The sequence below is a fragment of the Letharia columbiana genome, assembly GCF_014066305.1.
Source record: "Letharia columbiana isolate WasteWater2 chromosome Unknown Sc0000034_s0, whole genome shotgun sequence".
In the NCBI taxonomy this organism is placed as follows: domain Eukaryota; kingdom Fungi; phylum Ascomycota; class Lecanoromycetes; order Lecanorales; family Parmeliaceae; genus Letharia; species Letharia columbiana.
The window spans coordinates 174,327-189,115 of record NW_023501077.1 but is presented as its reverse complement, the minus strand read 5'-3'; the positions used below and the strand labels follow the sequence as shown (position 1 = coordinate 189,115).

Sequence of the window (14,789 nt, the reverse complement as noted above, 5' to 3'; positions counted from 1 at the left end):
TCAGTCTGTCGCTGGAATCAAGGACCAGTGTTGCTGCAAGTGCTGATTAAGTTGTTCCTGCTACACGTACACAATCGACGCGCCTATCAACAGTGCAGCTTGGAGCGAGTCTTTCCCACATTGAGCGCACGATACGTCCAGCTTCAGCAGTTACTACAAGGTTCTATGCTCTTTGATCCAGTCGTTGCCCAAAATGTTTTACTCGGAGACTCTTCTCTCCAAGACCGGGCCTCTGGCTCGCGTCTGGCTTTCCGCCAACTTGGAGCGCAAGCTATCAAAAACACATATTCTACAATCCAACATTGAGAGCAGCGTCAACGCCATTGTTGATCAAGGCACGGCGCCGATGGCCCTTCGTCTAAGTGGCCAGCTACTCCTGGGTGTGGTCAGAATCTATAGTCGGAAGGCAAGATACCTCCTAGATGATTGCAATGAGGCGTTGCTCAAAATCAAGATGGTAAGTTAAGGTGCTCCATCACTCGTACTATCGTTCACAACTTCAGGCTTTCCGTCCCGGAAACGTCGATCTTCCGGCCAATCTAAACATGCCCAGCGCAGCTGCCCTTACAGTAGCGGATAGAATTAGTGATCCAATGATGCCCGATCTCGACCCTTCCCTACTCGACTTCCGCCCTATGAACATCGATTTCGGCACCAAGAAGGACGACCCTCTGAATTGGAACAGTCAAGTGCTTTCAGATCCCTTGAGCATTGAAATCGGGCGCCATGAACCTCCCAGGGATGAAAGGGCCGAATTCGATGAAGAAGACATGAACATTGATCTAGACCTCGATCTCGGACTCGACGACGGGCCAAGTATCGAGGTCGGACGCAAGGCACCTCCCCCCAGAAGCTTGGAAGATGATCTCATAGGGGACGAGGACAAGTTTCAGCATGACTTTGGCTACGACGAGAACACACGAACCCGGCTGAGCAGCCGAGTACCATCTCTAATTGAAGATCGCGATGATGAAATGCCTGACAGTGGTCGCATGCTACTCGATGATGCAGATGACTTTATACTGCCAATGGATGATGCACTTACAGGACCCTCTGTCCCTGCTGATCCTCGTCTTCAGAGAGCATCTCAATCGCCATTGTCTTCGGTTCGTTCGAGTGTTGTGCGCGATTTTGATGCTACCAACATCAACGAAGAGGGAGAGGAAACCTCAATGCACCAAGCGACCCATAAAGCTAAGAAAAGGAAAATCATTCAAACAGACTCAGAAACCATGCTCTCTTCGACTCAGATCAAGCAGCAACAGGTAGATAGATCAGCGATTCTTAAGCCAGCTTCCTACTTGTCCCGAGACCCGATGTTGTTGAACTTGATGAACATGCAGAAGAACGGCGACTTTGTTTCAAATATTATGGGCGAAGGTCGGGCCAAGGGATGGGCACCCGAGCTCAGAGGCATCTTATCTATCGAGGTAGTCAGAAAATCAGGCGAGTTGAAGAGAAAGCGTGACAGTGGTGTCGCGGATGTCGGCGAGGACGAAGCCCAAGCAGGCATGGACGATATGCCGCAACTCGAGATCCCCGAGGACGACATGTTCGGCGCTTCCGATGAAGGTCTTGGCCTTGGCGGCGGTGCTGCAGCACGAGAGCAATCTGCAGCGATTGACCTTCCAGCCGATGACGGCTTCCTTCCTGCGCATGATGATGAAGGTCCTGGCTTGGCCGGACGCGAAGACGATGAAGAAGACGATGAGGCTGCAAGAGATCAATTCGACGACACCACTGCTCCTTTGTTGCACCCAATGGAGCAAGGAGCTGTGTCTCAGGGCACAAAGCATGCAGTACACCTTCTCCGTGACCGTTTTGGATCCTCCGCCGACGGCAGCCCATCTCAGCAGAAGAAGGCCAACATCCTGTTCCAGCAGCTGCTCCCTGAAGATACCACCAGCAAAGTTGATGCAACGAAGATGTTTTTCGAAGTGCTAGTATTGGCAACTAAAGATGCTGTCAAGGTTGAGCAAGCTGAAGACACTCTCTCCGGACCTTTACGCATCCGTGCGAAAAGAGGGTTGTGGGGTTCGTGGGCCGAGACAGAAGCTGGTGGGGAGATTGCAGAGCAAGAAATGGTCGCACCTGCCGTCGTTGCCATCTCCTAGGCGAGACTACAGGGGCCTGCTTGGATCGATGTTCTGCCGTGTGTTGCGATTTTTGAGTGTCGTCACCACTGGTGTTGACACAGGAGCCGGTCGTGCCTCCTGCGGTGGCGACAGGCAGCACTCGGTTTCTAAGCACTTCTGGACTCTGCTATTGATGCTTGGCAAGGCATAAGATGGCTTGTTGATGGAAGCTATTGTACAATATGGCGAGGACGTCGTACAAGTAGTGGACGGAGCGTGGGGCGTCTTCTTGTGGCAGGCATTTGTGTCGGTTGGTGAACCTCGGAGTAGCAAATGAACAGATGCCGGAAAGTAATGGTACTTTGGCTTGTTCCATCAAGGTTTTCAAATAGGGAAAGGATCGGGCAAGTGAGATGGGTTTACGAATCATTCACCAAGTAGTACGTTCGATGTGATTGTCAATTAGCTTGTTATGCAAGACCAAACGCAAACTAGCACACAGAATCCCCACATCTTTTGACGGCTTGTCTACTGCCTCCGTACGACAGGTGCCACTGCAGAAGATTCATCCTAGATACACACCCCTTCGACCCTCCTCAGCACTTTTGAATACCTCCTCAATCTGCCTATGTCTTAGCACCGCGTGGGTACAATCCGGATACTTCTCCGTCTCTCGATTTGCGAATGCTTCATACATTGCGGCCACATTCCGAGCCGGTCGTGGCGGGTCTTTGAAATGCCGATCCCATTCGATAACTTCGACTTCTTCTTGATCGAAAGTGTGGAGCGTCAACTTTGTTTCATCATCATTGGCCTGCAGTGCGGGCCCAGTCGCCGTGATCCGGATCTCCCCCTTTTCGCCATGGATCGACCATATGAAGCCGGGCGTACCCTTAAATGGAGGTCCACGACGGAAGGTGACAGACAATGGAGCGCCAGAGCTTAAAAGACCTAGGAGCATGATGTGGTCGGCAACAACTGTGGCGACACTTTCTATGACGGTCCCATCGATGCCCATAATTGGAACCTGGGGGCGCTGGATATTCAGCGGTGATCGGAAAGCTGACAGCTCGCCCAGTACCAGCATCACGAAGTCGATCATATGGCGGAGTCCAATAGTAATAATGTTGCCACCAACAATCCTCCGGGTAAAGTATCTCAGCCCCTCTACTATACTGTCGCGCGTTCTGGTCCCACCCGCTGCGATGATGGAGCTGCTAAGGACCTTTCCGATCTTGTTCTCTTGTTCGATCAAAGATTTGACCCTCAGTATTAGTGGCGACAGCTCTCCCTGGAGCCCGATCATTGTCCGGGCATTGTTCTCTTTGGCCAAAGCATCTAGCTCTTCAGCTCCTTCCAGATTCGATGCCAGAGGCCACTCACAATAAATATACTGGCAGGCAAACTGTAGGCCTCGATAGCAGATTGCGCGGTCGAAACACAAAAGTTGCAAAGAGCAGTAATGGCATATCTACCCCCAGACGCTTGAAGATATGGCAAGTGTGCAGAACTAGCCCAAGAGGTTTTGGCCCTGGCAGACAAACCAATCACACCAACGCGGATTGCCATAACGACAAGCACTGAAGTAGTGAGGCCTTTGGGTGGAGAAGATGTAGCGTATGTGAATGCGTTGAGAGGCAATGAGACAATGTTCTGAACAGGAATGCGCGCTGAGAGAGCAGAGAGGATGATTGGTAAAGGAAAACAAGGGGAGCTCTAAGCCTTTGATTTTGAAATCATCTTCATGTTCATGTTGGGAAGGGGATGTCTTATGCATAATGTCTAAGGTAATCGTGAGCTCCGAGGTGCAAGATGCAGACTGATGTAATTAAAGAATGCCTAACAGAACCGATTCTACCTTATGACTTGGGGGCACTGATGGAAGCTTAGTGTGCTCTGGTGTCGGAACTAAGGTCTGGTTAAAACTCACGACTGCTAAAATGTAATCAATCGTTTTATTAGTAGGGACGTGATCAATGTACACCCCATTTTGATATACTGACACCCCCCTCACATCCGGGTGCTGTTTCCGGGCAAAGAACAAGAATGACCAGGCTCGTGTGGGTAGAAGAGGATGTAGATTCTATGGAGGAGGGATCCCAAGGATTCCCTAAGGATCTAGCCAAGCAAACTATACTATATAAAGCTAGAAAGAACGACCCCGCAGGAAGCACCTTCCGACTACTACGGAACAAATAAGACAGAGCCTTAGCGACTATAAAGCTATATATAAATGTAGGTAAAAGAAATAAAGCTATAGTATAGCATAGCACCTAAAGTAAGAATAAAACTACTACTATTCCTATAACTATTTTCATATAATACTATAGAAAGTAAGAACGTTAAAGCCTTCTGTAGGTAGTTTAAACTTTACTTTATAAAAGCATATATTTCCGAGAAAGTATAGACTTCGAGAAGATATGAACTTCGGGAAAGTATAGATTCTAAAGCTTTCTATAAAAAGTATAAATCTCTAGAAAAGCTTCTAGCGAAGATATCGAATAATTTATTATTATAGTAATAAGGGGATAGCGAGATCTAGAAGATAGTCTATATAAGTAATAAATTTCTTAAGCTAATCTCTATAAAATATATATCTAATTTTTTAGCTATTAAATTATATAAGTATAAAGAATCTTCTATAAGATCTATTATATTTATTTATTCGAAATAAATCTCTTTAGCGAGTCTCTAGCTTTTCTATATTCTTCTAATATAATATAATTAGATTATTAATATAATACGTAATTTACTTAATTCTCTTATTATATTAAAAAGCTATATTCTCTTTCTACTAATTTAAACGCTATTTAATTATATTATAAAGATTTATCTAGTAAATAAGATATTATTATATAATTTAAATATAACTAATAAAATTCTTTAACTTAGCTACTTAAGTAGAAATATTATATTTAAAAAGTATATATAAGATAGATATACTAATAGAAGCTTCTAATAGCGATTCGAAAAGAATACTAATAAAAGAGATTTTTAGATATTTAATAATTTATATATTAATCGAATCTCTAGTCTTTAATAATTACTAATTTCATTTTAATTCGATATAAAGAGAATTTTTACGAAGTATCGCTTCTAGAAATTTATTATAAATCTCAATTATCTTTATATTTTTAGAAGTATTAAAAGAATTATATATAACGATAATATCTTTAAATCTTAAGAATTCTTTTAATTTATTATTAAAGAAATATTAATTATAATTAAGATAGTAGATATAAGATTTTCTATATATAATAAAGAATAATTTAAGATATTAGATAATATTTTTTATATTAATAGATATAGTAGTAAAAGAAATCGTAAATCTATTTATATAATAAACTTTTACGAGTATAAAAGTAGATTCTACTTTAATAGTTTTAAATAAGTTTATAAAATTTATTTTTATAAGTTAAAAAGAGTATATAACTTTAATAGAATATAAAGACTAAGATTTAATAGTAGGTCTATACTTAGTATACTTAAGATATCTAATAATATACTTTTTAATATCTTATATTTTTCTAGACTAGTAATAACTATATAATCTTATTAAAGTATTAATCTTAATTTAATATTTACTTTTATTATAAACTTCTCGAAGTATTATAAATATTTTTTCTTTTAGTATATAAGATAAATATATATCTCCTCGAAAGATCTATAAAATATATCGTATTATTTAATATTTAAAAGCTTTTCGAAATAGCGTAATAATAGAAGTCGAAAAGCTTATAATAAGAAATTCGTAGATTTTATTAAATTAGATATTACTATAATAGGCTTTAATCTAAATCTTAATATTCTTATTAATCTTATTAAAGGCTTTTATAAATAGTTTTATAGTTTTTATAATAGAAATAGCTTTTAATAAGAAAGAAGAAATATTATATAGCGTATCTCTATTAACGACTTTAAGTTACTTCGATTTAATAAATATTATTAAAAATAAGTTAAATTTATTCTTATCGTTTTTCTAGATTTATTTCAAGCTATAATTCTCTAGTTTCTATTATACTTATATAATTATAATATTCTCTAAATATTTAATATTAAATAAGATTCTCGATAAATTATTAATAGCTTTATTTTAAGATCTAGATATATATTAAATAGTAAAATTTAAATAATAAAATCTATTAATCTAATATTCGTAGATTTTCTTATAAAAATCTAAATTAAGAAAGTATATAAGAGGTTTATAATTAATATATATTATAGTAAATTAATATAAGTACTTATATAAGTAATTATACTTTTTATAGAATATAATAATAGTATAAAGTTCTCGCTTATAAGTAGAGTATTTCTTTTAAATAAGACTAAAGATAAATAAATTATATAAGATAAATACTTTTTTATTCTTTTTTATTACGATAAGCTTTTAAGATTATAAAGCTTTTAATAGAGTAGCTTCTTATAATATAAGAATATAATACTACGTAATAGTATATCTAGCTGTAAAATTGGAAGTATTAGTATATATATAAACGATTCGATTTAAGTTAATATTATATATATTTATTTTTATAATATATTTAATATATAGAATCTCGAAGAATAATTATTTTACTTAAGTTTATCGCTATTTTATCTTTTCTATAAATCTAAAAAGAGATCTTATAATTTCCGCGAAGTTTTTTATTTATCGACGTGTAATATCGATAGTTTCTAAGAAATCTCGAATTTTCGATTAATTTAAAGAAATAAGTTACTTAGCTACTTTAGTAACTCGTTCTTTAAAAATATAAATATATTTTTTAATAATATAAGTTACGCTAAAGACCTTAATTAATAATATAAATAATTATAGTTTCTTAAAGAATAAGAGTAATTTAATTTATTCGACTTTAGAAAGAAGTAATACTATTAAAAAAAAATCTCGAAATCGTAAAAGCTATTAAAAAACTCGTTTATATAAAATATAAGAGATAATAAAATCTTAGAATTCGACGAATATAATAAAGAAGATTTTAAAGAAATAAAATTAAATATTTTATAAGTTAGCTTTATTATAATAAAGTCTATAGATTATAATCTCTATTATATTCTTATAAACTATATCTAATTAATATTTAAAATAATAAAAGTAAAATAATATTTATCGTTAGGATATAGAGGTATTATAAGATATATATATTTTAAATTAATTAAGAATAAGTATTTATAATAGAAATTAAATAGATAATTATAAACTTTTAAGCTTAGCTCGAGATAAGCTTTTAAAAAAAGCTTTATAACTTATAAATAATCGAAAGTTATTTAAGACTTATTAATAGATTTTAAATTTTTAACTTTATCTACTATAATAGCTTATATATTTTATTAAAATAGATATTTATTTATAGACTTAATAAGTTTATAGATATTATCTTTAAGACTATCTTAAATAAATTTTTTTAATTATTACTTCGTATAAGTAAGCTAGCGTTTCTAAGATTTCGAGAAAATAGACTTTATATTAGATATAATATATATTTAATATATAATAAGATTTATATAAAATAGATCTCTTAGATCTTCTTTATTAAGATATTTATATTAATATAGTAATTATAATATTTATAGTCTTTACTCTACTATAATAATAAGCGATTTAAAAATTAATCTTAATTTTAACTTACTAGCTTATTCTTTAAATTCTAATAATAAAAAATATTATAAAAGACTTCGGCGAATTATTTTTTTAGTAGAAAATACTTACTTAAGAGATATTTATAAAAATAATAATATTAGCGTTTTTAAAGTATTAAAAACTTCGATAGATTAATTTAAAAAGCTTATAATAATTATTTACTTTAATAAAAAAAGAATTAAAAACTTTAAAGATAATAATAAAAGTATTTAAAGGGCTTAAATTCTTAAGATAAGCTTTTATAAGCTTTAATAATTTAATATTTTACTTAAAATAGACTTAATTTACTAAAAATTTTAACGCTTAATCTCTTTAATATCTAATAAATTATCTCTAGAATTAAAAGAACTATTAGATTCTAAAAAATTAATTTTCTTAAAAAAAGTCTTTAACTTATTCTATTTAATAGCCTTCGAGATAATTATAGCGAATTTAAGATATATTAATAAATTATAATCTTTATAAAAAACTATTTTCGAATCTACGATTCTTCGAACTTTCTTATCTTTTAATCTATCTTCTAGAAAAATAGTAGAAAAATAAATCGAAATAAAAGTATCTATAGTTTAAAGTTACGAAATTTTAAGAATTAGATTAAGATATTTAAATCTCTCTAATTTTATAATAAATATAACTTTCAAAGTTATAAAGTATCGAATATTTCTTTAAATTTCTTCTATATTAATTATAAGCTATATTTAATATTCTAATATAATATTATAATAATTCGTTATATATATAAAAAGATTTTTAAATTTAATCTTCGAAAGTAAGTAAAGATATAGACCTAAAAGGTGTACTAGTTTAGAAGATATTATATTTATATCAAAACCTTAATTCGTCTAAGTATAAGATTTCTCGAGGCTAACGTTAAATCTATTCAATTTCTTTATAATAATAAAAATATAAAATATCTTATTTACACCCATAAGAGAGCTAAGAAAGCGTATATACTTCTCAGCTTTTATAGTAGAAGTATTAATCTAAAATACAAATACTAATATAGTAGAATTTTTTAAAATCTATTAAAAAAACTAAGATATAGATATTTAAGATATAGATATAGAAGGAAATATCGATATAAATTAATAGACTTACGGATACTCTAGAGATAGTATAAGTATCTATAAAATTTACTAAATAAAAGTAAGTTAAAAGCTAATTAAAGGTACTTATATAGTATTTATAATAGACTTTAAAGTTCATTTCTTAAAAACTCGAGTATAAAGATATTTTAACTTCTTATATATAGTAGATAATTATATTATAAGATTTATTTAACTTATATCGACTTTAGTACTCTAAAGTATATATCGAATCGAAATAAGAAAATTATATTTAGATTTATTAAATAGGTCTATTAAAGGCTGAGGTTCTACTTTCTTATTAACTTACTTCTTACTCTTATATTTAAAACGCTCTTCTTTTAAAGTAATCTAAAATAGATATAACTAGTTCTAGAAAAAAGGTCTTTAATCTATAACTATCGAAGACTACTATAAATCTATTTAAGTAAAAACTTATAATAAATAAAAAGAAATATCGAAATTTAGGTTAATACTAGACTACTTTTACTAATATTAAGATATCTAAAATTATTATAATATAAATTACTATAATAGTATAAATACTAATTAAGATCTCTTAGACTATTTCTCTTATTATCGCTAAGATACTAATATCGATATTAATACTAATACTTCTTCTATATAAACTCATTTATTAGATTCTAATTCTTTATCGAGAAAAGCTTTAGCGATTTTTACGTTAGCGAAATAAAATTAATTTAGTTTTACTATTTCGAACTATATTAAATTAGAATAAGAAGAAATATAAGAATTTATAAAACTTAAAGGCGTTATTTAACTCGATCTAATAGAAGAAGAAGAAGAAGAAGAAGAAGAAGCTATAGAAGATTTCTGTGAAGGGGTAATCTCGTAAGATCTAGAAGATCTATTAAACTCCTCGAATCTAACGAAAGTAAAGTTTAACTATAGATTATTCTTAAAAATAAGTATTTTTAGATATAACTATTTTTAAGTAGATAGTAAAGTATTATTATAATTAGAAGAGATATAAATCTTAATATTATACTTAATAGATATTTAATTATTTTTTCTATAAGATTAATAGATAATATTATTAATATAAAGATTTTTTAAAATACTATAATCGAGTATATCTTTTAAAATAAACTAATAGTTATAGAAGCGATTATTAGCTATAGAATTCGAGAATTTACTTTTATTAGCGTTTTCTTTATTAAGATTCTAAGTTAAGATTAAAGTCGAAGTAAGAGTAAAAGTAGAAACTTTATATAAAGAACGACGATACTCTAAGAGTTAGAATTACGTAAAATATTAAAATTCTATAAAAGTCTTTAATAGCTACTTCGATAGATTCGTATAGAAGAATTAAAACTAATAATATAAGGGTCTCGAAGCTTTAATAGCTTAATGAGAAGTAAGTAAAAAAGTTGTCTATTACTTCGATAAGTTTTATTTTATAAGAGATTTATAGAACTATAGCTAATCGAATCTTAATTCTTTATCTAAAAGCTTCTAGATTTCGATATTAATATATTATACTTCTTTTATAAAATTATAGATTATATATAGAGATCTATTAGAAGATATTATATCTCTTATTATTTTCTTTTAAATCTTTTAATTATTTAATTCTCTAATAAAGATATAGAGAATAGTATCGAATATAGTAGATTTAAGAAGATTAAAGATAATATTAGAGGTAATAATAGACTTATTCTTAATTTTAACTCTCTATATTAAGTTAATAACACGCTTAAAATAAAAAATAAGAGATTTTTTAAGACGTTAATATAGATTTATAATCTCGATATGAAATAAAATTATACTTACTTCTATAGCTTTTAAGAAAAACTTCTTATAGAATATAGCTCGAAACTATTAGATTATTTATTAAGAATTAATATACTCTACTTTAATAAAAAATTAGATAACTTTTAAATAACTTTTTAATTACTTAAAAGTATTATTAATAAGAAGTATATTAAGATATCTTAGATATTTAACTAAGAGAAAATAATCTTCTTTATCTTAATAATCCTCTATATTAAAATTAAACTTTCAAAGTTACTTTAATACTAATATATTAGTAATTTTAAAAAAATTATTATATATAATAAACGTAGAGTAAGATATAATTACTTTTATAATATTATTAGAAAGAATATTAGATTATATAAAAGCTTTAGATTAATCTAAAAAAGGCGTACTCTAATAAGATTCTAATAACGAGATTATAAAATTTATAGAATTATTATTAAGAGAAATTCTTAAAAAGTTTAAAGCGTTAAGATAACATCTGCAAATCTGAAAGTTCCTTTCCGCACGATTTCCGTCGGGTCCGCACCATAAGCACGATTTAGCACGATTTAGCCTATTAAGCAGACTTTACTTATATCTAATTCTTTTCGCCAGTTCTATTAGTTTAGCAACTTTAAAAAATTTTTAGCAACTTAAAAATTTTTACGTAATGTACTCTAATATACTCTAAGTACTATTCTATATATAATATTAATATATATTATTATTAATATACGTATTATTATACGCTATATTAGAGTATTATTCATATAACTAATTTTATTAAATCGTTTAATTCCGTAGTTAAATTTGAATTGACGTTGATACTCGTCGTTATAGAACCTTGCCGTCGTAACGTTAATTATTAGAACTTTTCTTTTTCATACGTATTACTACTAAACTAATAGAACTGGCGAAAAGATTAAGATAGTTACTAAATCGGCGGAATTTTAACTGATTTTTGAGATAGTTGCTGAACCGGCGGAATTCTTAATTTCAGCCCTATTCGCAAGATCAGCAATTTGAAATTTAGCAGAAACTTTTCAGATTTGTAGATGAATAGTGGTAAGCTAATTTTTTAAGAAGATTTTTAATACTTATTAGAATAATAATATTATAACTTACTTACTTTTATAATAATAAGAGAGTTTTAATAAATAATAATAATAGCTAGAGAATTAAGTTAGATAATAATAACTTCTTAAGATATTTATTAAAGACTTTTTAAGTCTCGAGAAATAATTTAATAAATAAAAGAGACTTTCTGAACTAAATAACTCAAAAAAGTATTTTTATAATAAGATTTTCAGTAAGAAATTTCGTAGAAAAATAAATAATAATAGATTATAGTTAAATAGATTAAATAAAGATTTTAAAAATACGTAAGAATAATAGTAAAGATGATTCTACTTTAGGGTTATAAAAAGATTCGGGTAGAGACCTCTAAAGAATAAGGTATGGTTAGGCTCGTGTGGGTAGAAGAGGATGTAGATTCTATAAAGAAGGGATTCTAAGGATTCCCTAAGGATCTAGCTAAGCAAACTACATCTGCAAATCTGAAAAGTTCCTACAAAATTTGAAATTGCTGATCGCGCGTTGGTCGCGGAAATTATAAAATCCGTCGGATTAGTAAATCTAATTAAAATCTACTTAAATTCCGCCTAATTAGTAACTATAATCTACTTTTCATACATTATCCGCCGATTTAGCAATTACTATTTATTATTAAAATACTATTTATCGATTTAATAATTACTATATACTATTCGAATAATATTCGTTAATTTAATAATTACTATATATTATTCGAATAATATTCGCTAATTTAGTAATTACTATATACTATTTAGATAATTTTTTTAGAAATAATAATCGTCTTATATTAATATTTTATTATTTCTATAATTCGCGATATTAATTTAACTCTATAAGTCGAGTTTAATTTAACTTAGTTATGCTATAAGCTTAATTCGATTTAATTTAATAATATTATCGCTAGATATTAAATCTATATATATAAATTTATATTATTATATTAAGTAATCTATCTTCTCTATTAAAGATAAGAATATTATTATTTATAATATATCTTATAAGCGCTAATTATCTAAGAAGAAAAATCGTTATTAATATATTTTCTTATCGCTATAATCGCGTTAAAGTTAATATAATATATATAAAGATCGATAATATATATTTATATCTCTATTACTTAATCTTAACTCTATTAATCTCTTCTCTTAATATTTAAATTTCTTCGGAATTTATATATATTAATACTCGTTAAAATATCGAATATTTTTTTTATAAAATCGAAATCGACTTTTTTAAGTTAGAAGTTTTAACTTTTAAATAATTATATATATAAGAATATAGCGAGTAGTAATATATATAGATCTTCTTTTATAATATCTTATATTAAGGCTTTCTTCTAGTTTATTATATTTTTAAAATAATATATTTCGATTCTAGTATTATTATATAGATTATTAATAATTCTTATCGTTTTATATTCTTTATAATAGCTTACGTTAAAACTTTCTTCTAATTTATTATATTTTTAAAATAATATATCTTAGTTCTAATATTATCGTATAGACTATTAATAACTTAAGAGAACTTTAGATAATAGCCTTTATTATAGACGATGACGTTCTTTAAGTTATAAGAAGTCGCGAATTAGTTTAATAGTAGTCTTCGGCGTCGAAATACTTAATTAGATACTTTTTAAAGCGTATTAACGTCTTTCTAACTAAAAAAGAGCTTATTCTCTCTTCTCTTTCTAATTATAATATTTACGTATATATTCTATAATTATAAAACTTCTCTTTACTTAACGAACTCTAAAGATAATCTAAAAGTTATTTAAGTCGAGAAGGGTATTCGAGTTAAGAAGGATATTTAGGTTAAAAAAGATATTTAAGTCGAGAAGAGTAATTGGAATTAATTTTATTCGTTATATATTTAATTCTATTTTTAATATTCTAAGATCTAGATCTTTAATATCTTTATTATCTTATAGTATAGCGTATATTAATCTTCTTTATTACTTTATAGCTCTTATTTAGAAAGTTTAAATTATAAATATTATTATATTAATTAAAGTCGATAAAGCTATTAATATAATAAAATTTCTTATCTTTTATTAATATAAATATAATATATATATTTCTCTTAATATTTATAAGGCTATAGAATCGTCGTTTTTTAAGAGTTTTTAAATTCCGCGCTATTAATAACTGCGTTCTTTCTACTTTTATTATATTATAATATTTCTAAACTTATCTATTATATTAATACTTAAATATCTTTATAAAAATACTCTATAGATAAGTCGATTTTTATCTGAAATCTCTGCGAGCTAGGTTTATTACTTTTATTACGACTAGTATTTCCTCTATTAGTTTCCTTAAAAGAATCTTATTAATATTAAAGGTTTACTAGTTATATTTATAAACTTAAGCGTAATTTCTACGCCACCTTTTTTAAAAGAGTTAATCGATAAATTTATAAATAACAACGTCTTTAAATAAGCGAGCTATATCTAGAGAATTCTTCTTAAGAGTCTTTTAATATCGAATATTAAAATAGATACGAATTAAATATTAATATACTTATTTATAATTCGCTTTACGTATATTAATATTATTATCTCTCTTAAATAAATAATATTTCCTCGATTTTATTCGATTTATTTAAATAAAGGTAACTAGAGCTTCGAGAAAAGTATTTAACTTTAATTATTTAGTAATAACCTTTATTAATTATTAATAACGACTATTATAATAATAGATTTATCTTATAATATTACACTTTTTATTATTCGCTTATTAATCTCAGATATAAAAATTTAAAGAAGTTCTCGTTTTAATCTTCTTCTTTTTCTTTTATAATCTCTTAATTATAGATAATAATACTTCTATATCTTAGTACTTAACGAGATTACGTATTATAATTATTTTCTAATATATAATATCGTAACGTATAATTTATTTAATATAGTTATTATGCTTATTTATTAGTTTATAATATTTTTTAAAGAATTTAATATATGTCTTTTTCTTCGTTTAAGTAGTTAATTTATTATAAGAGCGTAGTCTACTAACGATTAGCTAGTAAACATAGGCTATAAAAGACGTAGTGTCGTTATGGAATTTAATAGTATATTTAATAGTAGAACTAATCTCTAAGGAATATTAAAACTTCGAGGTATATAAAGTAGATCTATAT

General features: G+C 28.6%; 2 protein-coding genes across 2 annotated transcripts; one reads left to right on the top strand and one right to left on the bottom strand.

The window, feature by feature from the left end:
- Window positions 1–193: 193 nt before the first annotated feature.
- On the top strand, window positions 194–2,114 carry HO173_008744 (uncharacterized protein; the record flags this gene model as incomplete). Its single annotated transcript, XM_037310640.1, has 2 exons — window positions 194–457; window positions 504–2,114. The coding sequence occupies 2 exons, from the start codon at window positions 194–196 to the stop codon at window positions 2,112–2,114; spliced, it is 1,875 nt and encodes a 624-aa protein (XP_037162410.1).
- Window positions 2,115–2,640: 526 nt separating this feature from the next.
- On the bottom strand, window positions 2,641–3,381 carry HO173_008743 (uncharacterized protein; the record flags this gene model as incomplete). The annotated part of the gene is made up of 1 exon (XM_037310639.1): window positions 2,641–3,381. One exon carries the CDS (start codon window positions 3,379–3,381, stop codon window positions 2,641–2,643), a length of 741 nt encoding a protein of 246 aa, XP_037162409.1.
- Between the last annotated feature and the right edge of the window lie 11,408 nt (window positions 3,382–14,789).